Raw genomic sequence first — 27,170 nt, forward strand, 5'->3', positions numbered from 1 at the left:
TGGAAACTGCCAGAAGAAGGGGATTTGTTGTTTTTTTTTGTTTTTTTTAAAGATTTGCTCGTTTCATCCCTTTCATCTCCAGCATCAGAGAGCTCCGCCAGATGAGGATCTTGCGTTTTATGGTGTTCTGCATGTTGTGGTGTTTTTTATGTGCCTTCCATCCAGCTGCTTAGTCACTGTCGTCAGTAAATGTCAGGCTTCCTTTGCTCTCGCCGCCCCTCATTTGTAGTGATGGAATTCTCCTTGAATCACTCTCCACATGGACCGTTCTCCTCCGCTCTGCTCTCCCTTCCCTCAGCTGCTGCTATCGATCTGCCTTTTCTCTGTAAATACGGCACAGCGATGTAGAAATGCATGCTGTGTTTACCTCGTGTCCCCGGTCTGCTTAAGTCAGCGCTAAAGGCCTTTATTTCCATGAGAAGCACACAGCACATACGTCATGATGCATAACCAGCCGGCACCAACCCCGCTAATGGCATAATTAGTGTGGAGGGTGATGGGTAATTACTGCTTTCATGTGATGAAAGATCACGCATGTCTGAGATCAAGGAAGTGTGCAGGGCAGAGAAAGAAACACACATATTACATGTATTTATAGGCACAAACACACAAGCCACATCAAGATAACAAGTGTGCGACGCTGGGATGGATTCGGGCTCATCGTGGAGTGTTTTTAGTCACAACTGATAAACAAGACATCTGCTTGCAATCAGTGCGTCATTCACAGCCAGTCATCGGGGAACCGCTTCACATGAATCCTCTTGTTTTGTTTTCATCCCTGGACACTAAAGCTCTCAGACATGTATTAATTTCTGGTAATCTGACAGCAGCTGAGCATGTCAGCTTTGTGTCTAGACGAACACCTTTAAGACTTTACTGATGAAAAAGGAGACGAACAGCTCCTTAAATTTATGATGCTGGCCAGTTTTGTTCCATTTTCCGTGACAAAGCTGACAAACTTCAATACTTAGAATTAGAATTATCTCCAACATTTAGACAGAGTTGACAGGATCAAGCAACACTGTAAACTTGTGAACTTTAACCCCAGACAGGTGAGATTTGTGTTGTTTTTTTGGATTGAAGTTCAGTTTGTTGCTTCCAGCAGTTTGTAGATATCTTTCCTCTAAGTTTATTAAATACCTGTTAGTTAAATCAGCAGCAGGATCCATCTGTGCATCTCAAAAACAAGAAGTTGTGTATGTGGGACAGAACAGTAGCAGCAACTACATTAAATACTTAAAATAATCCTTAACATGGAGACACAATCAGGCAGGATCTAACAGCAAGATGGGTGAAATTTATTAGCTCCGGATAGGCATTTTTTATATATCGATATATAAATATAGCTCGAGTTTGAACTCCATCACAGCTGATATTTGTATTTAACTCTTGATAAAATAGTCGTTGGATTTTCGTCACACATGGACAGAAGTTTTGCTGTTGAGGAAATCTTAAATTAACCGTACTGGTGGCTATTTAAGTTTGATAAGCTTCAAATAGTTTAGATTCAATCTTGTGTTTATTAGAGTATTTTTATGTATTGTCCATCAGTGGTTGTGCTGTCCAGACTTACTTATTTAAGATAAGATGAGATTAGATCTACTTTATTCATCCCAGAGGAAATTATTTTGCCAGAGTACAACAAACAATATATAATGATTAGCGGAATATACACAATTACACAGAGGTTAGTAGTAAAATAGAAATAACAAAGAATAAGATGTACAAAATGCACGTTTCTAAAAGTGTTTGTGTCAAGTGTCTTAAAAGTGTCAAATAATACATATGAAGCCGTGAGGAGCATTAATGGAGAAGTGACCTACAAATGACAGAATGCTGTCACTTTAACAGACTAGTAAAGCAGGACTCTTGCATATCTTGCGTCTGAAGAGAACTTAACCAGTTTAACCTCTCGTTTAGATTGTGCCCTCGCTTCATTTCTTGCTCTGTCGTGACTCTTTGGTTCATTTTCCTCACCTTCTTCACATCAAGTCGCAAAGATTATCAGCTACCAGTGGGGTTTTAGTTCAGCAGCAGCCTGGGAACTTCCTGTAAATCCGCACACACACACCATCTGTTCAACCTGCTCCTTTAGAACAGACCTAAATAATCTCCCTCACACACTCTCACTTAGCATATTGCACTCGAGAATAGCCACTGTGTGCTGTCGCTCACTCGTCTCACTGTCCCTGCACAAACACTCCGACATCTCATCCAGAGTGTGAATGCACTCGTCGCTGACGCCGCCGGCACACTGGGCTCTTTGAGTCCGGGTGTACGCGGGGACAGAATCGTGCTTGTAAATCTTGACCAAAGTACTGTGAGTCAGTCTGTTATCAGCCTGGTAACAAGGGGGATGAGTTATTGAGTGCAGTCATAGAGCAGTTACTCAGTTTCAGCATGGCCCATTTCATGTTGTAACACTGAACGCTGCTTTTGTCACACAGGCTGGAGGGACTGTAGGTGGATAAAGCTCTGTCTGAAACTGTATTTCAGCTGCTTTTTAGTTCAGTTACACCTCAGCGTGTGACTTGGAGGCTCAGATATCTACAAGAAAAATGCTGAAAATGCCCAGTTACACTTGAGACCGTAGCAAGTGATCATTTTCTGTGCTTAGTCATATAACCCCCTCCTCCTGCTGCCCTTCCTGTTGAGTCTAGCTGCCTCAGTGTTCAGGCTTCTTCTTGGTTCCTTTTTTCACTTCACCTGTTCTTCCTGATGTGTCAGCGAGGGTTGCTATGCGACTCGGAGCTCGCTCGACTTCCGGCTGCTGAGATGTCATTTCCTCTCAGTGTCAAGCTGCTTCCCGAGCCTTCGCTGCACGTAACGCACCCCACCTATCAGCAGGAACACAGGGGAGGCCGTGGAGCGAGTGGGAGACCCCTGGTGGATAGAACGGCAACTACAGGCAGCGACAGCTTCCTGGGGAGAAAGCAGAATGTGCCGATTTATTTGCAGCTCTCGCGTGAAGATGCGTGTTTATTCACAGCCTTACTCTGTTTGTCTGTTGCAGATTAAGTACCATGAGGAGTTTGAGAAGAGGAAGATGGGAGGAGAGGCCCCACATCATCATCAGTCAAGCAACCCCAGCCCAGGTATTACACTGAAACTTCAACAGTTATTTTGGTTCTAAAGTTTGCATCATACAGAATTTACAGAGACTTACTGATTTACCAGCTAATTTTGCCTGAATATACATAAATGCACATATTTTTTTCCACCTTATTGCAGTGAACATAGGCTTTCTTGTTGCTGAGTTGACACATTATGATGCAACTGGCAGGCGCAGACATAAAATCTAAGTTTATTCATATGTACACATCACTGATAAAAACAGGAGAGCGCTTCAACTTACAGCTAAAACATACCATGTTTGATTTTATATAATATTTTGTAGCTTTTATCCTGATGGGACAGCAAACTGGCACAATGTAAATGTGTGTATAAAATGTAAATGTATGCACACACGCTTTTTTGCATAAACACACACGCACAACTGCAACTCTGGCACAATTCACACTGCACTTTAGATCACAATCTCTTTGCTCCATTTATTATTTATGACTGTTTTCCTTTCTTCTATTTTAGGGAATGTTTTTATCATGTCTTGTTGTTTTTGTGGGACGGCTACTTTGCATTTCTCTGCAGATGCTGTGTGTGATAAATAGAAATTTTTGAGTTTTGATCGGCATTGTCTGTCTGTCAGTGATAGTTTGGATGTAAATATGTCATTTTAAAGCCTTTGTTGGTTATTATTGAAGGCGATGACAGTGATACCGTTGTGCATTTATAGTAGATAAAATCAGTAGAAAAGTAGCAAAAGTTCTCTTGGAATTATGCACCAAGTATCTGCATTTTTCTTTCAGTTTCTGGACTTGTCTGTGCTTGGCCTCCTCTTTGCTAGAGGCCGTATGAGCTCACAGGCTGCATGTTTCCTGGTTCCACCTCTCAGGGCTTTTAGTTGTGACTTGTTCACTTCCCTGCTTTGCTGCAGAAATTGTTGTATTTCATCATGACTGAAATCGAAGCAATTCATAATCTGGCATTAAATGGTGAAATGCACTCACCGTTTGATTTATTACATAACATTGTTTGCTTAAACTCAGAAGTATCAACTATGAGGTAGTAAATAAAAACAACAACTTAATCAGTTATGTCAGAATGTTGCTGAACCATCAGGAAGCAGGTTTGATGGCTCGGTGTCATTTTAATCATATTTTCATGGGCTTTAGAGATACAGAAAATGTTGTAGTTACATCATTTTATGTAAAAATAATGTTGGAATGCTTTTGTACAACATCGTAATTTGATTTCAAAGTACAAGAATCTAGATTATAAGACGTGTAACATGAGTTTTTACATCTAACTTTACATAGCAATGAGCTGCAACTTATATAATAAGTCCACTTTAAAAATGAATGGATTTACCTTTATAATCAAACAAATAACTACGATGTTAGCTACAATAATGTACTGTTAAATTTAAATCATATCACATATAGTATGACTTTTTACATATAACTTTTTTTAGTACTAAAAAAACTGACGCACCTAAAAAAATCTATGTATTTACCTTTGAAAGAAAAGTCTAAAACGTTAGGTATGTCTTAATTTTTTGTTGTTTTTTACATTGGACATTTCTTGACATGTTTGTATTTTGAAAACACCTGTAAAATGGGTAATGTACGGTGAACACAGTGTACAGTAACCGGCTGTTTGCATTTCACATGCTGTGTTTACACCTCCACACAGAAAGACATTGTTTAACCGTTATGTAACAGAGCAACAGAGAGCCAGCGGATGCATGTCTCGGCTCGTCGCGTTTTTGAAATCTTCAGTGTTGAAGAGCTTGTGCAAAAAAGCCACACTGAAAATGGAAGAATGTGCTTTTCAGTCGCAGTAAATTCCTGTTTAGTTTCCAGCGAGTTTAGTATCTTAGACAGACTAGTAAGAAAACATGTTTATTTACATTCCTTTCTTTTTCTCAGTAGCTTACCAGGCGTCTCCAGCCACTCAGAACTACAACTATGAGCCTGCTCCTGAACCAGTGCGTCCAGCAGCTGCTGCCCCTCCTCCCAGTGCCGGGGTAAATCCTCCAGAAACGGCAAAAAAAAACATATTTAAAAGTTGTGTTTAGGAATGGAGCTGTAATGATCAATTGATTTATCAGTAGTAAGGCTGAACGACGTGAAACAATAAATCATATTGCAGTTGTATTTACAGATGGTCTAACTGTGATATGAGTCACAAATGAAGCACTAATTGTAATGTTGTAGGTCTTTTCTATTGGGGAGGGAAAAAAGTCAAAAATGATTGATTTTCACTGTGTTTTATAGAAAACAGGCAGCTCCCTTACATCTGGAGAATACGATTTGTTAGCTACTGGATCTCTGTTGTGACACATTTTACTTCTTTTACAAAAATAAGCTCCTGCAATTTGGATATTCCATCTTAAAATTGATATTTTGGATTATTTAATTATAATTCAAGTTGAAATCAAAAAATTGAGGCAGCCCCCTCTGCCTTAGAGTGGTCATACAAGTTATTTTTAAGGTTCTCTGACTTTTTACGGACAATTTGTGAGATCAATTTAATAAGAAAGTAATGTGCAGATGAAGCATTCATGAAAATAGCCTTTAGCAGCGTGCTTGTGAACCAGAATGCCACTTGTATTTTTAACTCTCTGAGCCCCAAAACCTGCTAGAGGGTTTGTAAAGCACATTGTCGTATAAAAATTCACCAAAATTGATTTTATCGGGTCTGAGCCACAAATTGTAAAAACACAAAGAATCCTTGCATTTGCAGCTTCCAAGTGGTCCTTGAACTAATCATGTGTGATGTGCAGTGAGTATATCTTAAAAAATCTCTTTATTCTACATGTCTCACTTAAATGTTTGCTACAAATTAACAATTTACACTAATTTAAATATGTAAAAAAAAAAAAGAAAGAAAATTCTGCACTCTCTGGTGTAATCGAGAAACTATTAGTAACTCAGCTGTGACCAACAGTCGTGTGACAAAAATTCAGGGAATTTTCAGCTGAACTGCAGGCTGTTTACACAAATCAGATACAAGACAATTATGGAAGCAAATTAAAACCATAATTAGTAAATATTTTTAGTATGTAGAGTCACATTTTTTTCCAGTATTGTTAACACCTGGGGGCATCTGGAGAAATGTTTTACAAATTTTAGAAGAAATTCAGCTTTTTATTATGTATGATTTATGGCATTATAAGTGTGTCATAGTACACAAAAGACATTTTTTAGTTTTCTCATAATTGTACCCAGAAACTGCTTTGGATTCTGAGGGTTAGTAAAACCTGCATGCTCGGGATCTTCTCAGGCGGTAACTGCAGCAGCTGTTTCGGGAACTAACTGAACTGCTCGTGTTATTTTCTGTCTCCAGAAGCGGTACACGGCTGTGTACGACTACTCCGCCGCCGATGAGGACGAGGTGTCTTTCGTAGAAGGAGATGTCATCGTAGACGTGCAGCAGATCGACGAAGGCTGGATGTACGGCCGCGTGGAGCGCACCGGTCAGCAGGGGATGCTGCCCGCCAACTACGTGGAGGCCATCTGAGTGAGAGGGAGAGAAAAAAGAAGGAGAGAATAAGGAGGAGATAGAGAAAAGGGAGGGAAAGGAGGAAAGTAAAAGCCCAGTGCCATCTCATCTTAACGCCGCTTTCTCTTAATTTTACTCTTGTTCCCTAATCTGTCCTGTGAGACCCTCAGCTCCTTCCCTGCTGCATCCCGCTCTGCTCCCACCAACAGACACCCTCAAGTCTATCTGTCCTCGTCCGTCTGCCTGCTTTCCTGTCCGTCTGTCTGTGCTGATGTTTGGTTGTCTGTCATCCTCTTCGTCTTCTCCTCCCCACGTCCTGGTTCCACTCGAGTGGAAAGTCTTAAAAGATAAAGTTCATCGCAGTACGTCAGGGGTCATGCCGTGTCGCACAGCTCCATCCTAGCTGCAGCACTTAACAATCCTGACACATCATGCAAAAATAAAGAAAACTTTACAAAAAAACATCCCTACAAGTCAGTGAACACAGCAGGTGTTATTCCGTGGAGAGTTTGGGGTTTCTGTTCCTTTAGTTTTGCAGCCCGACTGGAAACGCAGTGTAGAAATCTCAGTCTTATCAGAACTAAGCTTGAATCTTTTTTGACTTGTGTACATTCCTTTAACCTCTAACTCTGTTTGCTGTTGCATCAATCAGCCAGTTGTCAGTCTAAACAGAGAGGTTTTTAATATATTTATAGGTGGACACACATCTCGCCCTCGTGTTCAGCACTGCGTCGTGTGGTTGTTGTTGTGAAAACTGGAATCGTAGCCTAACTGAAGAGCACCTCCTGCCGTTTGGACGCAGGAGGGATCAGGGACAAGTTAGGGGACATTATTAGTCGGATCTCATGCAGCCACACTGAAGTCACCACCGCAAGTTGGTGTGGATTTGCAGCACCCTTATTTGTGTTTTTTGCAGCCTGAATGCCTTCAGCCGTGAGCGAATCACAAAGAAACGGTGATCAAGGTTAAGCTATTTGGAAGAAAAAAATTAAAAAAAAACAAACATGAAACAAAATCACCATCAAAGAAACCACATTTATTAAAGAGAAGGCCAAGCACAACTCTATATTGTTAATCTTTTTATTTTAAAATGTATGCCACTGTTTTTGTGAGTGAACATTCCAGTCTTCATTTTTTTCTTCCATTTAATGTGAGAGAAATAGTCGCATCCTTGGCTGTGGTAAATGTTTTTCTCATGCTGTTCTTCCTTTTGCTTTCCTCGTTTGTTTTCAAAAAGAAAAATGTCAGCATATTGGAGAAAACGGACCAGCAACTCCAATTTGTGAAAACCGAATTAACGTAGAATCGTGCGGTCGCAGTATTAGATCAGTCGGAAAACAGAGCTAGCTGCTTGTCGTTGAAGCCTGTTTCTGATCTCTCTCGTGCTGTTCTATTATTCTGCAGCTCCTAGGGAAGAGTGGTGTTACAGAATAGCATTTCAAACCCACGTAGAGACTTTTATCGTATGAAAACAACCGGAAAAGCATCTCGGGGTCCATCTGGAAGGTGCATCCCAACCGAATTCTCACTTGTACATTCACATAGAAGCCACAGCTAATTAGCATTAGCAAAATTAGCTGGTGCTGTTGGTTCGTTAAGAGAAATTTAAGCATTTATGTTGGTGTTTTTTAAACAGAAATGCTGCATTTTTTTGTCTAGTATTTCTGCAAGGATGTTTAAAAATGATATCAACCCATTTCTCAGTGGTGTAAATAATAACCGACCCCTGATTACACTCACATCTTCCCCCGTTTCTTGCTGTTTTATTCTCCTGTGGTGCACTGTGATTGTCACAGACATGAGCGATCGGGGCGTTTGTAGGTGGGGCGAGCGGGCACAAAAAATAACAATTCAGCTTTATCAAATGAAGCAAGGCTCTCATTATGTAGCTAGATGACATTGTACAATTGTATATGTATCATACAGTAAAGGTAAGTTAGGGAAAAATGTTTTACAGGTCATGGTGCTCTGGGAAGTGGCTTGCCTGCAGATTCTTTTTTCTTTTTTTTTCCTGTGAATGTGGGGAAGTAATGTGATTTTTAAAAGATAAGTTTGGTGCAAGTTGGTGTTCATGAAGCTTTCTAACGTGACGAATCGTGACAAAATCAGATAAACATCCAAACACAACAGACGAATGAGTGAACGAACACTGTACAATATGTTTGCCTGCATTTTGCATTGCTCAACAACGCGAGGATTTAATTTGCAAAACAGACGCTTAGATCGGTTGTGTGTTTCTCCTGGGTAAACTGAAGAGTTATTGTTGTTCCTGGCTTCGGATTTCATTTAAAAGCTGCCGGTAGTTCTCTGCGATCCAAACTCTCTTTTATCTCAAGGTTTTTTGATGAAATCGGGGGAAAAATGTTTAAGTGTGGCTCAGGATGGATTTGTTAAGGCGAAGTCAAATGTGATGATGTAAGTGTGCGAGGTTGTGGGCGATGAAAGGGCGACTCGACGCTCTTAAATCTCCCCGAGCCCCGTGAGGCAGGACAAGTTGTTTGTCTGACCTGGATATTAGTCAGGAGTTGACCTCCCAGTCCCGCTCCTCTGCTCTGGCATCACTACTGAACGTCATATCACGACCCCCCGCTTCCATTCAGTTTTTCTGCCCACCTTCCTGCTGCAGTTCCCCCTCTTTTTTCCCCTTCAGCCTTTTCATCGCGCTTCTGATGAATCATTCCCTGCTTCTATGATACTGGTTATATACTGTAGACTTGGCAGAGTGAAAATCGTATAATCCACAGTTGCAGGTTTAGCATTCAGACCAGTTTTGTGCATTCCATCTTAAATCGTTTTTTTGTTTTTGATATAATTTTGTTATTTTTTAAATAAAAAAAATAAAGAATATCATATGCATATTGACATACATGTGTATTCACAGAATACATACTCAGATTTAAGGACCTGATATCATCTCCTGTTGCCCTGTTACAGCACTTCAAATTGTACTTATGATTCTGCAGATTCAATAAAATGTCATTTTTTCTCAGACTGCTGTTTGTGCTGCGTCTTCGGTTTTTCAGACTAGGAATGAAGCAATTCAAGGCTGAAAGTTGACGTTTCAAACGTGAAACTTTGTCAAAATGCCTTTGTGCGTCTACTTTTTACACATATTTAATTACAAGAGAATTTTCAGCATTTATTCTTCAGTATTTACAGCCAGTTATTACTTGATGTGTAACCAATCAATACTGACGGCAAACCATTATAGCGTAAATGATGCACCTCTTAAGAACAATGCCTTCAAATTCAAATTGGTTTAAATAGAATCTAAAATAATTACTGTATGTGTCCTCTAACATGTATGCCTCAATTAAAGTCAGAGGAACATCAAAGTTTAAGAATATAGTTTATTATATTCTCAAGAAACACATTTGCATCGCTCAAAGTGACTGATGAGGTAAGATATTCCCATGATTTCGCATTTAGTTTTAGAAAAATATTTTAAAAAACTATACTTCATGATTTAATTATGCTGTATGTTTTTAATTTATGTGTTCATTTTATATCTATATGTAAAAAATGTATATAATAATTTAAAAGAAAACATCAGACTTAAGGAAGGTGTCTTTTCCTTTATTTTAAGTTCAAACTAATTAAAATAAAACCTCCCTATGACTGATGTTAGCAATGCCAAAATATACATTTGACATTTTGTACTGACAAAATATTAGCGCCTGATCCTGGTGTATGTTTTTACATTTTAAATATCAATATTATTTATTATTAATAGTGTGTATACACACACACATAAATAAATATACTATTTATGTGGCTAAAGGGACATTACATAAGGTGTAGTGTCATTGCTGATAGTGTAAATGGTAGTTAGATATTTCCGGAGGGCGGAGACTCGAGGCCGAGTGTTCCCGAACACTTCCGATCTTTGCCGATCTCCTGCACCGGCCGCCGAGCTGTTGTTTTTGCTGCGTGTCCTGCTCGCATCCATCTCTGGTCGCGCTCCCATCATGGTGGACATCTTGGTGCTGATGTTTTTCGCCATCATGGGCCTCGTGTTTCTCTCCTACATCATCTACATGCTGTGATGAAGCGGAGACACCGGGAATTACCGGCGAACGGCGGGATGGAGCCGAGCCGTTATCCCCGCTGCATCACCTGTCTGCAGCCTGCACTAAGGTAAGGAGCTGCTCCTGTCATAAACCACACATTTTCTACACGTTGTTATTCTAATATAGTACCTGCATGGTGGATTTGTGGAGCTGTGAAGAGGATTGAGGGGATATTTAAGCATTAAAGGCCTGTAGGGGTGCAGTTTCTAGTAGCTTCTACGTGTGTGGGGGGTTGGAATCATCACATTAGTGCATTTAAAGCACATTTAGCCTCATTTGTTCATCTGTTTTCAGGGAGAAGATGCACGTCCAGGCTGTGATGCTTCTACAGAGCTGAGAGGAAACACAAATGGAGAGAAAGAAGAAAACGTGGAAGCCAAACTCTTTCTGTCTCCTCTCACCCAGACCCTCTCCTTTATATTTCCTCCTTTATCCAGAGTCTTTTCTCTGCTGCTGAAGGTGTGCCAGGACGGTACAGGTGTAACAGTCTGCCTTTTTTATACCGCTGTGTGCAGTTTGACAGTATTATTCCACGAGATGCCACTTAAAGCTTCAGACTTTTCCCTTATTTTGGAGATGAATGGGTTGGCTCAGCCTCAGTGTTGATTTATTTCATTCAAGTGTTGCCAATAAGTTCTTCTCCTCACTATAATCAATATACAGTCAAGTATCTGCTGCTTATGTTCACGTTTTTTGTCTTATTTATGTATTTTTGGCTGCAAATGTCCTGCACAAAGAGGCATCCGTGTGCTCATGTGATCCCCCCAAACCTCATTTATTTTACATAATATATTGAAATAATGTTCTGTTTGCAGAGATTACTGACAGTATTTCACACTTTATGTCAAATATAAGCGGTTCAGCTCATCTGTATGCTTCTGTTTTATCACCAAACCTTATTTATGGCGTCTGTTATATTTAAATAATGTTGGATGCACTGATAATCTGCTGAAATGAAAGACAGTATTTCACATTTTATGTCAAATAAAGATGATTTTGTTGAATTCAGCCCTTTTTGTACTGTAATGTTGAACTGTAACGTTAAGCAACAATAAAACACTTCGTGAATTCAAGAATGAATCAACATTTATAAAAATATGTTCAATATAGAAATTATTTAACATTTTGGTCTGCATTTTTTGCGTTAACTATGTTTTAATTTTTAAATTTTTTTTAAATTTTACTAGATATTTTCTATAATTTCAAAAAACAGGAAAAGTCTGTAAAATAACAGAAAACATTTACCATTTGTTTTCAATTAATATTCATATTTTAGAGGATTTAAATAATGGCAAATATCTTCAAAATATTCTATTTTGTTTATTTAAATAATATTTAAAAAAACCTCTAATTTTGCAATCAAATATAAAATGAAAAAAGACAGATTTTGAATGAGGACATTATTCAAAGTTTTGGTCTGCATTTTTACTATTGTGTAAAACAATGTCAGTCTACTAGATATCTGTATTTTAACAAAACATGATTACTATGTAAAATAATAGAATAAATAATTGAAAGATATTTACAATTTTTTCAATTCTTAATACAAATATATTAAAGGATTTAAATAATGGCAAATGTCTGCAAAAAAGATATTTTGATAATTTATATACAGTTAAAAAAGGTCTAATTTTGCAATCAAATGTTTTAAATAAATGTTTAATTGTTGACAGTATTCAAAATTTTGGTCTCTGATTGTTTATACTTTTTTCTGTGACTTTCCTAGATGTCTACATTTGAACAAAACTGAAAATAAACTAAAAATAAATAGTTTGAATAAATAAAACAAATATTTACCAATTTTCTCTTCTAAATTTACATATTTTTAAGGATTTAAATGCAAATATCTGCAAATATATACACATATATTTTTTAAATTCTATAAAAAATAAAAAGTTTTTTTTTTTTAAAAACTACCTGTTAAACAGATTTTTTTTAATGTGGACATTTTGTTAGTTATCATTTGTAATTAAGTAAAACAAGAAATCTCTAAATGAATGGTTTTAAAAATATTTACCATTTTTAATCCTTAATATACACAATTTTATATTAAAAGCAAAAACTTTTTACTGTTTTAAATACAGTTTACTTTTTCTTTTTAAAAAAAAAATAATTTTACAGTCAGACTCTGTAAAAGAACAAATTACCATTTATAAAAATGAAGATTCTTTATGTGAACATAATTTAAAGTTGTGATCAGTTTATTTTTACTATTAACATGTAAAATAATCATATTTTTCTGTGATTTTTGGTTGATATTAGCTTTAATTTAATTAAACAGAGACAATTTGTAAATAAATAAAATAATTGAAATTTTAAAAATTGCTGAAAAACACACAAACAGTTTTAAACCATGATATTTTTGCAGTGTAACTGGCATTTCACTGAGGGAAATCTAAAAAAAAGAGATTAACGTTCTGTATTTTTCTTGTGACTTAGCTTCCAAGAGCATATTGTCTTATTTTTAAAAATATTGTGACAAAGACTCACATACTTAATAGACTGACGCGTCATTAAAACCTCTGACAGGTGAAGTTAATAACATTAACGAGCTCATTACAGCAACACCTGTGCAGAGGTCTGAAGCTGCAGGTGAACAGACAGTTTTTGAAGATGGAGTGTTCAAAGCAGGAAAAATGTGCAGCAGAAGCATCTGAGGGACTTTGATAAGGACTTTTTAAAATGATTTAAAGCATCTTTTGGGAGTATTGTGGGGTCTAAACTCACAGGAGTCCAGATTTCAACAGATCAGAGTCCTTTGAAGACATAAATCTGAGGCAGGTGGGTTTAATGTTGTGTCTGATGGGTGCAGACTAAACTCTGGATTCATGCTGGTTGTTCTCCTGCAGATGGAGCTGTTTGCTCATAAAGTAGATAAATGGAGCAGATTGATTTCAGGTCAACCTGAAGAAAAACAGCAGATTTGTTTAGTCTCAGATGTTTCAAGAACATCAGGCAGAGAAACGGAAGCTCGTCGTTCTTTTTTTTTTTTTGTCCACGGTGTGTTGGACGAACTTTTATTTTTTTTTTTATTTAAGTTTTTATTTACATTAAACTGTCTCCTGTTTCTTTCTTCCTCTTCCAACACTGCCGGTTTTATACACCATGTTGTGACTTGTTTGGTTTAGTTTTCTGCATTTTGAAGCACATTATAGTCTGGATTTTGATCATTTGACATTTATTTATTTAAATTATTTTATTTGAATATCTTTTATTTTTTAATTTATTCTATTTTTATTTTATTTCACTGCTATTTTGTCATTTACTTACTTATCTGATTATTATTGATTTATCTATTTGAAATTTATTTTTAAATTTATTTTAATACATTTTATTTTTTATTTGTGTTTTTATTTTATTTTGTTACTTAATTTCAATTAATTATTTGATTAATGTTATTTATTTATTTGATTCTTATGAAAATATTCATTTGATTTATTTACTTGATTACTGATTTACTTAAAAATATATTTTTATTAATGTTGTTCTTGTCAATGTTTATTATTTATTTATTTTTACAAATAAGGTATTCCATTTGATCACAAAAATTGTCTTTTCTGAGCATCAGAGCTAATAATTCTTGTGACATTTTAACCACGTTAACTTCGGTTTCTCTGTATTTTCTCATTGGTCGTCTCATCAACAGATGGAATCGTCTCTTTTGTCTTCCTGACGGTCTTGAATGTCTCCAGAGTCACAGGTCAGCTGCTCTTTCTGCTGGTTTCTATTATTTTGTCAATACCTCACACGTCTTTAAAGCTTTCATTACAATAGATCTGCTAAATGCATCCTCAAAAGCCCATTAAAATCCACCCTTAAATTGTTTTGGGTGATAATGTCATTTAACATAGCAAATGTTACAGATTAGTGTCTGCCTTATTTAGAGCTTTTAAAAAAACAAACATGCATTCTCTCGATAGCCCTAAATACTGCCAGAAATACAGCACTTTGTTTGATTTTTGAAGCATTTTATATCAATTAAATATTTATGTTGTATTAAACCAGCTCAGACTAAAATAGTGCCATAATTGACAAACATGCAGTCACACTGTGAGGACGTAAAACAAGTAAAATCAAGTTTGTCTGAGCTCCAAGATGTGATAAATCAAGAACATATCTCTGTAATTTCTGTCTGGAATGAAACTTTTTAGGCGACAAACGCAAGCAGATGAAGTTTGTAAATATAATACGAATAATATTTACTTGAAACTACTGAAAATTATATCAGAATGAAAGCATAGTAATTCTGTTTTTATTTACTAAGGTGGATTATATTTGAGATAAAAGCTGAAATTTGTATTAAAGTCTCCATTTATAGACAAATTTCCTAAAGTCTTATTTCAAATGACATTATCACTGTTTGAATAGAAACTGATTAAAGGATGAGGATTAAACAAACCTGTTGTATGAACAAACTGCATCTTTTAAACATCACACTTCATCAAAATGGTATAATTCTATGTCTTTTTTTTTTAAATCACCAAAAATGAATGGTTTACTCTATTCAAATTCTGTAAAGAAAAAAAAAAGGGGGGGGGGGGGGGAGCATTTAAGGGGACACTCCAGACTTATCTGGTATTTAAAAAATATTTTAAATATTCTTTTCTCCTAGTTTTATTAGATTTGGCTGCAGGACAAGTACATTTACACAGCAACTGCATGCTTTAGTATTTTGTACATGAATTATTTGAAATTTCATGAGTGTAATTTCTGGAATGACCCACATACTGCAGTGAAAAATGAACCCAGAGGTTCATTGGCTATAACTTTACTTTCTCATCCAGCTCCCAGCAAAACAAAACAAAACAAAAAAAAACAACAACATATAAGCATATTATAAACCCATTTTTTCACTCCTCTCCGCCTCCTCCAGCCCCTAAACTTTGTCCCACATGTGCAGCGTCTGTGTGGAATAATCAGAATTCCTGTGCTGATAGCATAATCTTCCACTCTCACCACCACAATGCGGCCGCTGTTCTGCAGCCGTCTCACTTCAAACAGCATCTCTGGCACCACCGAGTCAAATGACACGTTCATGTGGGTAAGAAGCAGCGATGCGCTGAGTCTGGAGCGTAGAAAACAGTTGAGGGTTTGGCTGCTGGGCTGTTTTCTGACCTTGCTGTACGTCTGCTGTTACGTCGACCTGCATTCCTGACCTCCATCACACAGCTCCGTATCAGATCATGTCGCTGCTCAGTCATGTGTCAGAACTGAGCAGAACAGCTGCTCTTTGTTTTGGAGCTGCAGGAGCCTTGAGCCGCACTTTTTTTTTGGTTAAACTCCATGTTACAGGACGTTTTGTAATCGTTCTCACAGCAAAGCAAAGCAAAGTCAGACTGCTGGCAGCTTCCTGATGTTTGACTATTTTTAGTTGTTGTCTGGTTGTTGCTTCATTTTCTTCATACTTCTTCATCTTTGAGTTTTCATACACTGTAAAACATCTGTAAAAAAAGGATGGAAGTCCAGCAGCAAAGGTGCCAGAAAAAAAATGTGTTTTAAAAAAAAGTACAAAAATTGAGAAAATGATCACAAATATTTGTAAAATTATGATATTTTGAGCTGATTGAAATACAGTAAACCAGCATTATTTTGCAGTCACATATTGGAAATTAACAAACTGCTATTTATGAAAAAAAATACAGATGTTTGAGCTTGACATTATGTACAGTTTTGGCAGTTTTTCTATTTTTTTTATTTTTTTGGCCAGTAAAACATTTATTTACCATTTTTCCTGCTAAATGTAGATAATTTTTCAACAAGCATATGCAAAATCATGATATTTTTAGCTGATTTAAATACAGTAAAACTATGTTTTTTGTTTGTTTTACATTGTAAAAGAAGAAATTACTGTTTGTAAAACAGATTTTTAACATGGCATTGAGTTTAGTCTATGCCTTTTTTGCAGTGAGCATGTAAATTAATTCTTCTTACTGTGACTTTACTAGATATTTGCAATTTAACAAAACATGGAAAAATCTTTAAAATAAGAGTTTAAAGCATAGATTTCTTTCAAATACAATCTGTAAAATTACTATCCAAATTTTTACCGCAGTTTTTTTAAAAAAAGTGTAATTTTCTAGTTATCATCTGTAAATAAACAAAATGTGAAACAATATTTTAGAAAATAAAGAAAAATGATATGGGACTGTAAAACTGTCAAAATTGAATGTTAACAGTTTTAGGTGTATTTTTTAATTTATTTTTCAGATCTGTTTTCCTGCTTTTTTTACATTACGTCAAATAGAATTACAGAACAAGTAGGATTTTTGCATGTTCGCTTAGAAAAAAAAAAAAAACAGGCCAACTGTAAATAATGTTCACATCAAAAATATTTCGGTTTACATTTGCCCACAAAATTACACTATTTATTTTCACATATTATTTTACAGTTCAATGCCAATACTTGGACATTTTTAAATTGTATTATTATTATAAGAACAGTAATAATAATCATCAATTTGTAAACATTCTAATATCCATTTGTATTCCATTTTTCTGACAACTTTGCAGATGGATTTTCAACTTCTCTTTCTTTTCAATACAGCCTTCTTTCTATAAGTAAATGTCTTCAGTGTTTCTTCTTTCTACACTCATTTGTCAACTCTACTGCTGAATAAATTGAGCAAGGAGTCTTTCTGGAAAGTAATCAGTCTCTGAAATGTAACCGGAGAAAGCCTGAACTCGCCACAGTCATCAGTTACATCGCATCCCTATATAACCCCTGGAACACAACGAACACAACAAATGAAATCATGAAAGAGTCCCAGAGTGGATTTTTTTTTTTCTCTAAATTGATGCTGCAGGATGTGACCCAGGACATCTTCTGCTGGTTTCTAATAACTCCTCCCTCTGGCACCTGTAACCTCCTGCAACCTTTCAGTCCCAAGGAGGTGGAGTTAAATGAGGGAGGAGGAGAGCAAATAAAGAGAAAGGAGGCGTTGAAAGAAAAGAAAGAGGGGGTGTTGCTGCTGAGCTTCGCTGTGGCCTTCAGCTGTGGAGTTCCTGTTGTTGTCGGTGGGAGTTTCCCTCAGCAATGGGAAACGCCAGAGGATTCTTTTCCTGGCTCACCAAGAATGCCCGGGCTTCGAGATCTTTCCTCTTAACATGAGCGTTTTATATGTTTACGCCACAGTTTTGATGTGAATGATATTAAATCGTCTCCAGCTGCATGCTGGACACTAAACATTTCTGCAGGGAGGCAGACACGCACTGTAAAAACTACCTCTGTTAAAATAAATAAAACGCTGAAAATCTGGCATCAAGTTAACCACAAAAATGGTGGAATACTGTAATATTTAACAAAAGAATAAAAAGTGAAAATATTTTTATTTACTATTTTCTCTAAAAAAAAAGACAAATTATATTTTTTCAATCCATAACATACAGAATTATTTTTTCCATTAAGAGCAAATGCCTGTAAAATGGTGCAAGTTCAGTCACGTGTTGTCACGTAGAAGAACAATTTAATATTTGTAAAAATATACAGACGACTTCTTTTTACAATTGGCGTGTAAACGGACATTTTTTTCTTTCATTTTGCAAAATTTTAAATCTGATTTAACAACACATGGAAAAATGATCAATCATTTTTCAGTACAAAATGAACAGTTTTTATTTGAAGTGATGAGAAATATTTGTAAAATTACTTTAGAAACTGAAATACAGTAATACTGTGTAACTTTGCTTCAATAAAAAAATTTAAAATTTACTGCCGATATATACTTTTTTTTGTCATATTAAATAGTGTCTATATTTTAACAAAATAGAACGTGCCTGTAACATAATGCTAAAATAATGTGACATTTTTAATCTTTAATGTATAATTCTTTTAAAAAACTATTTGTAAAAGGATACAATTGTTAGTAGTGAAAATACAAATTTCTGATGTTGATGGAAAATATTTGCAGTTTTGACCTGTTTGTTTTTACGGTTATGTAAATTAATACTTTTTCGAATAACAATTAATTATTCTTTAAAAATTCCAAATAAAACAGTCAAAGCATGTGTTTTTTACAGTGCGTATTAATACCATCTGTAAAATGGCAGTTAAAAATTATTGGTAATTCTTTTTAAGATTTAATGTACAGACTTTTATTTTAAATAACATCAAATATCTGCAAATTGACCATATATTTTTATTTTAATGTGCAAAGAAATACAGATTTTAAATGTAACCATTATTTGCCGTTTTAACTTTCTTGTTTTGTTTTTACACTCAAAGTTTAAGTCCTCACGTTTTCTGTGGTTTTACTAATTAACAAAACAGGGAAAATCTATAAAATATCAGTCAATTGTTTTTTGAAAATTTCACTTAAACCAGTTAAAAAAGTACGTCTTTTTTTTACATTGCAGGACAAGACATATCTTATGTGCAGTTTACATTTCTTTCCTTGGTTTTGTTTATTTTATTATTATTCAACAAAACAGGGACAATCTATAAAGTAACAGTCAATTATTTTTACAGATTCCTGTTAAAAATCAGTTAAAAAAAACTAATTGTTTTTTACAGTGCAGGGTGAGACATTCCTCCTGGGGTTACTGGGACTCTACACGCTCAGCCCTCCCTCACCACGGATGGGACTACACGTCCCAACATGCTCCCCCCATAAATCCTGCCAGCCAATGGCTTTGTGTCTGGGGCTCTGTGGTTGGTGTGGCAGCTGTTGTCAATGGCAACAGAGGTTTGCGGGGAAGCATGAGCTGGACAGCTGGTAGAGGGTCTCCTCAGCCCTCCGCCATTGGGTCACATGGCCCCCCGGCAGCCAATCCCAGCCCTCCGCCCTCCTCTCCCCGCCTCCCATTGGCCAGGGCCTCCCTCGGCTGCAGCAGGGAGGGGGAGGGGAGGTGGAAAAGAGAGGAGGGAAGTGGGGAAGGAGGGGAAGGCAGAGCACAGTGAAAGAGCGAAGAGCGGGAGTCTGGTTATCAGGGAGGGAGGCGAGGATCCACCACGACGCCCTGTTTCCTCTCCAGAGGGGGAGGACGAGAGGGGAGAGTCCGGCTGGATGCACCAGGGAGTCACCAGGAGAGCCATGCCTCTGTGGAGCAGAGGCTGCCCGGCTGCCTCGCCTGTCTGAGCACATTTCTGTTGGGAATACCGAACAAGGAAACAAGAAGAAGGAGGAGAAGAAGGGCAGCCGGTGTGCCATGAGAGGGAGGGAGGAGGCTCGCTGAGATCATGGACCAGGTGAGGATGCAGAGGAGGGGAGGGATGAAGGGGAAGTGAAGGGGAGCAGCATCTTTAGTCACACCTTGAAACACTCACAGCGTCTCCATCCACATCATCCATCATCCACTGGAGGTGAGAACCAGCTCGTCTCTCTGTTTCTTGGAGGTGGAGGTGCTGTCACCACCTCAACGACCACCAAACATGACACCGGCTGTAGATCAGGAGGGGTGTGGCTCTGCTGGCTGCTCCTCATGCAACAGTGTCACCTCCACAATCTGCATTATAACACCATGTACCTGCAGAAACTGTTTGCTCTGAGAGCAGACGATGATGCTGATGCTGCTGCATGTTGAATTTCCCTCTCTGAATATGTGCCGTGTGTTTATCTGAGCAGGTGATGGACAGTTTTAGAGGACGAGGGCAGTGATCGCTCCTCCTCACATCTCCTCTACGCTGCCCTCAACACGCCGTTAGTGTGTCTTCCTCATTGATTACCTCATCCCCCACTTTATCCAGACCCTCTCTCTGTCGCGTCGCTGCTCTTGTAAAGTAGAAGCGATGAGAGCATCAGGTTTGTGCATGAAATCTAAAAATTTCTTGCGTTTAAAAGCTAAAATTGCAGCCAAGACAACCTGTTCTGAACTCAAAAACAGTCAAATACAAACCAAAAATGTTTTTTTTTTGGCTCAACAAGAGAAATCAACCCAACGGTTTGCATCTGTCTTTTAAAGAAATTATGTTCAACCAACAAACTACACTGAATGTAGTTAAGATAGATGCATGTGAAGACAGATGAGACTTAAAATCCTGAAAAAATGAAGTTTAAAAGTCAATTTCATCAACCTACATCAAGTTGAATTTAGTTTTACAGTGACTAACAGAAATTTGAGTCTAAATTACACAAAATTTGTTGACACAACTCATCAAAATAATACTTGCAATCAGTAATTCAATTAGTTTTATCTTGCAGCTCCCAAAAATGGTTGGAGAAAAGGTCCATTTATAATACTGTTTTGATTTGTGCACAAAATCTAAGTTCTTTAAGATATAAACCCTCAACTTGAATTACATTTTAATTGAACTAGGGCAGAAATGTGAGTCTAAATTACAAAAAACATGAAGTTGATATAGCAAGTACTAATATTTCATGTCAACACAAAATGTTGTGCGTGAAATCTAAAAAACACTTTAAACTTTTTCCATTTAAAAGCTAAAAATGCTGTCCTAAATTCAATAAAAGCCTATTTAAAAGCCTGTCTAGCACACTGTAAAAGATAATATTTAGGCAATTACACTGAATTAGCTTTTCTGTCTGAAATTGTCAAGGCATGTAAAGACAGATGAGGAGACTTAAAATCCTAAAAAAAAAAAAAAGTTTAAAAAACAATTTAATTAAGTTAACTCAATTTGAATTTCATTAAAAACTGACCAACACAGGAATTTGAGTTTAAATTATGCAAAATATGAAGCTGATGCAACTTCTAACTACATTATGTCAATACAACTCATCAAAATAGTGTTGAAATCAGCAAATTAGATAATTTTTTACCTTGCAACTATGCATTTATGTTTTGCTTTTTGGTTTGCACACAGAATCTATAAAACTCTTCACATTTTGTTCATTTAAAATCAAAATTACAGCCAATAAAACTGTCCTAAATTCAACAAAAACCAAAACCCAGGCATATAACAGACTCCAAAAGATCATATTGAAAATATATGTTCTATTGTTTTCTATTTTGTATGATATGGTAGCCGTTTTTTAAAATATTTTGCATATAATATATTTTATAATGTTTCATATGTTGAGACAGATGAGTGGACTTAAAATCTTGAGCTTAGATCTTGAGCCAATTTTATTAAGTTTCCTCAACTTGAATTTAGTTTTAAATCAGCTAACACAGAAATTTGAGTTTAAATGATACAAAATATCAAATTGAATCAACTACTAGCATAATTATATCGACACAATTCATCAAAATAATTTTTGGAATCAGTAAATTAGAATGTTTTTTTGCTTATAAACCATGGATTTCAGTAATTGGTGTGAGTAAGTGGATGTAAAACCAAAAATGCACACAAGAAAGCAAAATGAAGTCAATAGGTAAAGCACATTTTGAACAGAAAAATGATTTCTTTCTTGAAATTTACTTCAAACACTTTTTCCAAACCTTTTCACAACTCAACACCCCGAAGTGTGTTTTTTTTTCTCTTATAACTTCCATTTTTTAGCTGTTTTTGTTCAAACTGAATCTCAATATTCATTAAATTCCATTTTTCTTAGATTTTTCTTTATCCAGACCACCACGCCCACCTCCGCTCGTCCTCCTTCCCTCCCGGCTGAAGGCAGGAAGGATTACCGGGGGTCTGGTGGTGACACACCCTGGACCAGCCCTTGGTCTGGATGAATTATGCATGTGGTCAGTGTTCAGGTCGGCTGACGTTAGACCCCCACAATAGCAGATGAGATCATCACTGCTGCTCAGTCAGTCTGGGTGTGTTTGACAGTTTAACAGGCAGGAAATATAGTTAGTGTGTGTGTGTGTATATATATATATATATATATATATATTTGTGTGTGTGTGTGCAGACATTGTTTGGTTTGGTTTTGTGCACTCTAAAAAGACACAATTTAACTCAACATTTGATTTTGGCAGATCTTTTAAGTGTCAGACATTATGAGTTGTTGGCATTAAATTCTTGATAATTGCATCAACTGAAAATTATGTGTTATTTAAACTCGGATTTCTACATACAGAAAAACAACTTTCTGAGTGAACTCATTGAATTGCATCCAATTAATTTAATTTAGCACTTAGCAATTCTGCATTGTCATATAATTTTCTAAACTTAATTGACCCAACTTGATTAAATTAAGTCAAACCCAGTTTTTGGAAATGGGCTGAATCAACCTTAAGTTATGTTGACTCAACTCATGAATATTAAGTTGGACCAACAACAAAAGCTGCATTAGAAATACTTTCTGTGGTGTTTTACATTATTTGAAAAAGAGTTATTTTTGTTTGTATGTTTCGTTATGAGTTTATTTCAACATGAATGGCTCTAATATGTGCTAAGTTGTTGAATACTGTGCAAATCCAACATGATTTAATGAAGTTATATCGTGCAAAGTTCAAATTAGACTTGACCATCTTTCTTCTGTTGAGTGTTAATGATTTGAAACTAAATTCTGGTTGATGTAACTTAATGAAGTCAGCTCGATAACTTAATTTTTCTTCACCACGAGTAGAAAATTTCAAGACTTCTCTCCTACTAACTAGAATCAATATAATACCAGTGAGATTTCAGACAGTTGCAGTTTAAAATGAAAAATTAATTGCCTGACAATTCTGTTATTGAATGAATTATCTTCTTAAAAGCTAATAAATTAACAGAAACATAAAAAAAACTAGCCTAGCTGTGCTAGACAACCCACGACAACAAATTTAATTCTCTGCCAGGGTGGGTCTAGTTACCCTCGGTAAGCCTCGAGGTTGGATGCTCCTGTTGTTCTTATCATTCCTTATTTATCATCTTATGTATTTTAAGGTTTTTTACTTCCCATTATTTAGTTATTAGCACATTTATTTATTTGTTTATTTTATTTATTTTATTCTTTCAACTCCAGTGTTTCCTCAGGGGGGTCCTCCACACTGGGGGCTGTGTCTGGTCTGCTGCTGGGGGTGTTGTCCTCGGGTCTCCTCGGCTCGGCTAGTTGAGGGGCTTCATACCTCGGTGTGGGGTCCCTGTGTCAGTCGTGGTCGGGGAGTCTGGGTGCTGGCGCCTCCGGCGGGCACGGCCTGGAGCTCCTCCCGGTGTGGACGGCCCCAATGGTGTGTGTGTGTGTGTGTGTGTGTGTGTGTGTGTGTGTGTGTGTGTGTGTGTGTGTGTGTGTGTGTGTGTGTGTGTGTGTGTGTGTGTGTGTGTGTGTGTGTGTGTGTGTGTGTGTGTGTGTGTGTGTGTGTGTGTGTGTGTGTGTGTGTGTGTGTGTGTGTGTGTGTGTGTGTGTGTGTGTGTGTGTGTGTGTAGGGCGGGATGGGTATTCTTATTTTAAATGTTGTACAGCACTTTGAGCTGCTTTTTATTGTATGAAAAGTGCTTTATAAATAAAGTTTGATTTGATAAAACTGGCCGACGAATCACCATGAAGTGTAGAGTCAGAAGGCGGGCATAGCTAAGTGACGATAGAGGCGTGACGATTCTGACGGAAACAACCAGAAACAACTAGCCTAGCCGTGCTAGACAACCCATGGCAACAAATTTAATTCTCTGCCAGGGTCGACAACAAAAACGACAACAGTCGTTGAGCTCCATTAGCACCGACTCTGAATAATCTTTCTGTTAACATGTCTGTAATATACTTGAGCTTCACCCATTGACTGTATAAATAAGGCTTTACCGAACTCCCGCATCTTCTGATTTCCAGCGCTCTAGGAACTATGTCAGCCTATTCGTTGTGCTGATTGGTTGTATACCTACCCAGTTGCTGCAGAGTGATTTGAAGGACAACCTTTTAGCCCGCCTCCCTCCCTGTCGAGAGTTCCTAGACCCTTGTGTCTTCAGAGCTGGGTCTAGCGCGGCTAGGCTATAAAAAAACAGCTGTAGAAGAGAATCTAATTGAGCCAAATCCAATTTTGTCAACTTCAAAATCTTGAAAAAGTAGTTGGAATAAGTTCATTTTCTATAAGCAATCTATTAAAAACTTATGTTCATCCTACCAAATATTAAGTGGTAGATAAAATGCCTAATTCCTCTCAGCTCAGTACAGTTTGTTGGTTGAACTTAATTTTCTTTGGAACAACTCGGACCGTTTTTAAGCATTTTCTGAGCCCAAATGTTTCGCTTCAGATTGTGGCATTTTATTCGTCTCTGAACCTTATTTCTTCAACTCGAATCACAAACACGGAGCGTGTTTGGAGAACCTGCAAAAGCCAAATATAAGTTTCCACCTCGGTATCAGTTCACATGAGAATGGTGCAGCTCTCTGCACAATATTGCCACTGAAACCTATTTTTAATCCAGTGCAGCGCTGTGAAATGCTGACACGGCGCGGCCTTGTCGCAGTGCTCAGCTCCGGCCGGTGTCGTTTTAATAGATGGAGCATAATGTTGACGTAATATGATTTCCCGCTCATCACGTGGCTGCATATTATTGTCATTTGGAGCGTTATCAGACTTTTGTGTTTCCTGCTTCAGGCCTCTGAGTGTGTTTATGGCCTCATTGGCGTGAAGTTTCAGGATGATGTGTCTGAGAAACGTCTCAGATCTGCTGTCATTAGACGACTAAACGCTGCAGAGTGAATGTAAACACAGGCGTGTAGTGTTTACTATAGTGGTGAAGAGTTTACAGGACGTTGTCATGCGGCATCTGAGCTCCTCCTTCCTTCCTTCTTTCTTTCTTCTGCAGGCTCACAGTGATAAGGAGGAAACAGGAAAAGTTATATTAAGGGTCCGAGAGGGCGAATCAATCGTCCGTATCCGAGTGATGCACATGATGTGTCTGGTTTTACAGGTTTATAAAAGTTTTCACTGCACAACACTCACTCGAGGACGATTAAACTGCCGGAATCACTTTGGCTCATTAGTGCTCAGTGATCGATAGTCATTAAGGCCAAGCTGGGCAGAGCTGTGGTGGCTGGAGATGGAGCTGCTCGACCACATCCATCAGAAACAAGCAGCTCTTTCTGCGAAAGGAGGCTGAGATTGAGCTGGAAAGGGAAAGTTTTATAGATGTTGTCTCTGCAAACATCTACATGTGTCACTGCTTGTATTCAAGATTAATCCTCTCAACAGAATCGGCTTTGAAATGCGTAAAATCTTTTTAAAAATCACCAAAACTTCACCATTCTAACAGTCCTTAAACTGCTCATCTGTGACATGCAGCTCTATCAGAAAAATCAACCAAATAAAATCATTATATTTTATCAAAATCATGGTGAAAATCAAACAATGTCTGATTTTAAAAAAATGAACTATTTGCTTTAACTAGACTCTGCAAAAACCGAAATATTCTGTGTTCATCTGCACAACCAGAAAACTGTTAGTGACTAACCTGTGACGAACAGTCAAATGACAAAAATTCTTTTCTCGGTTGAACTGCAGGTTGTTTACAGCAGGGAGGAGACCAGTATAGGAACAAATTAAAAATGTAAATAGTAAAGCAGTACAATATCTTTCTTTCAAGTTTCGTTTAAAAAAAAAAAATCAAATCAAAGCTTAAAATCAAGATATTTCATCAAAATCACATTATTCTACTTGATTCATTTAAAAGAAGATTTGTTTTTATGAACCAAATTCTGTACTGGACACCTCAGTGCAACCAGGAAGACACGATTCACTTCACTGAGATCACAGAGCAAAAATTCAACATGCTTCCCCCCCCCCCTTTTCCATGATTTATGGCATCGTAACACACTGCCCATTTTCTCTATTTCTAATCATGGTTTTGCTGTTTCCATAGTGGTGCATGATTTGCATCACGTTTTTGGTCATTTTGCATCTTTTTGTGGTTAAAACAAACAATATATGAAGGAGCAATTCATCAGCAAATTGTTGGAAGATGCATTCAGCATGGTGAAACATGTTTGTACAGTTGATGTGCAGATTTGTGTTTTAAAAAGGTTGATGGACTTATTTCAAAAAGAGCGCATATCTATGCTATGTAGAGTCTCCATTTGTTCCAGTGCTGGTAACACCTGTGGACACTTGGAACAATGTTGGCTCTGTTACTTCAGATTTGTCTATTTCTGTAAAGCAAAGAATCAGAGCTACTTAACTTTTGATTATCTTTTTTCTGATTTCTGTTGTTGTAATTGTACATATACTGCACAGAAAGTCTTTTTGAGTTCTCTCTATTTGTAGCCATAGTTTTGCTGTTTCAATAGTCGTGCAGGATTGGAGTCACATTTTAGTTGTTCTGCATCTTTTTGTGGTTGTTTTCCGTTACGCTTTGGTCATGTTGCATTTTTTATTTATGTGGTTGAAAACAGTATACAGAGGAGCTACAGATACATTAAGCATGGTGAAACACCTTCCTACAGTTGATATGCAGAGTAGTCTGGAAATGTAAATATCTACTATGTACAGCCTCCATTTGGATCCATTATTAAAACAAAATGAACGTTAACACTTGGAAAAATGTTGGTTGTGAGTTTTGTAGTTGCTGTTAAACAAATATTGAAAGAAATGGAACTTTTGCCTCTTCATTCTTTCTGATTTCTGGTAATATAATTGCATCACACAGCACAGAAGACATCAATGACTTCTCTACTTCTAGTCATAGTTGTTCTGTTTTGCATCACATTTGTTTGTTCTGCATCTGTTTGTGGTGGTTTTGCATAACGTCTTTGGTCATTTTGCAGCTTTTTGTTG

At 37.0% G+C, this 27,170-nt stretch overlaps 1 protein-coding gene and 1 long non-coding RNA gene across 3 annotated transcripts in view; both read left to right on the forward strand.

Annotated features, from left to right (window-relative positions):
• Positions 1 to 9,555, forward strand: part of lasp1 (LIM and SH3 protein 1) — a 37,722-nt gene extending 28,167 nt beyond the window's left edge. Inside the window, exons 5-7 of one of the 2 annotated variants that reach the window (XM_022203571.2) lie at positions 3,014 to 3,095; positions 4,992 to 5,086; positions 6,409 to 9,555. In XM_022203571.2, coding sequence (XP_022059263.1) covers positions 3,014 to 3,095; positions 4,992 to 5,086; positions 6,409 to 6,582 — 351 coding nt within the window. In that variant the 3' untranslated portion in view covers positions 6,583 to 9,555. Of the gene's footprint in view, positions 1 to 3,013; positions 3,096 to 4,988; positions 5,087 to 6,408 lie in introns of both variants that reach the window. The other variant, XM_022203570.2, reaches the window with a different exon arrangement.
• A 760-nt stretch (positions 9,556 to 10,315) lies between these two features.
• On the forward strand, positions 10,316 to 11,642 carry LOC110957521 (uncharacterized). Its single transcript, XR_002596119.2, has 2 exons — positions 10,316 to 10,701; positions 10,929 to 11,642. It is a non-coding gene; the product is annotated as an uncharacterized LOC110957521 (long non-coding RNA).
• Positions 11,643 to 27,170: the final 15,528 nt, after the last annotated feature.

Source organism: Acanthochromis polyacanthus, chromosome 21 (assembly GCF_021347895.1).
Source record: "Acanthochromis polyacanthus isolate Apoly-LR-REF ecotype Palm Island chromosome 21, KAUST_Apoly_ChrSc, whole genome shotgun sequence".
In the NCBI taxonomy this organism is placed as follows: domain Eukaryota; kingdom Metazoa; phylum Chordata; class Actinopteri; family Pomacentridae; genus Acanthochromis; species Acanthochromis polyacanthus.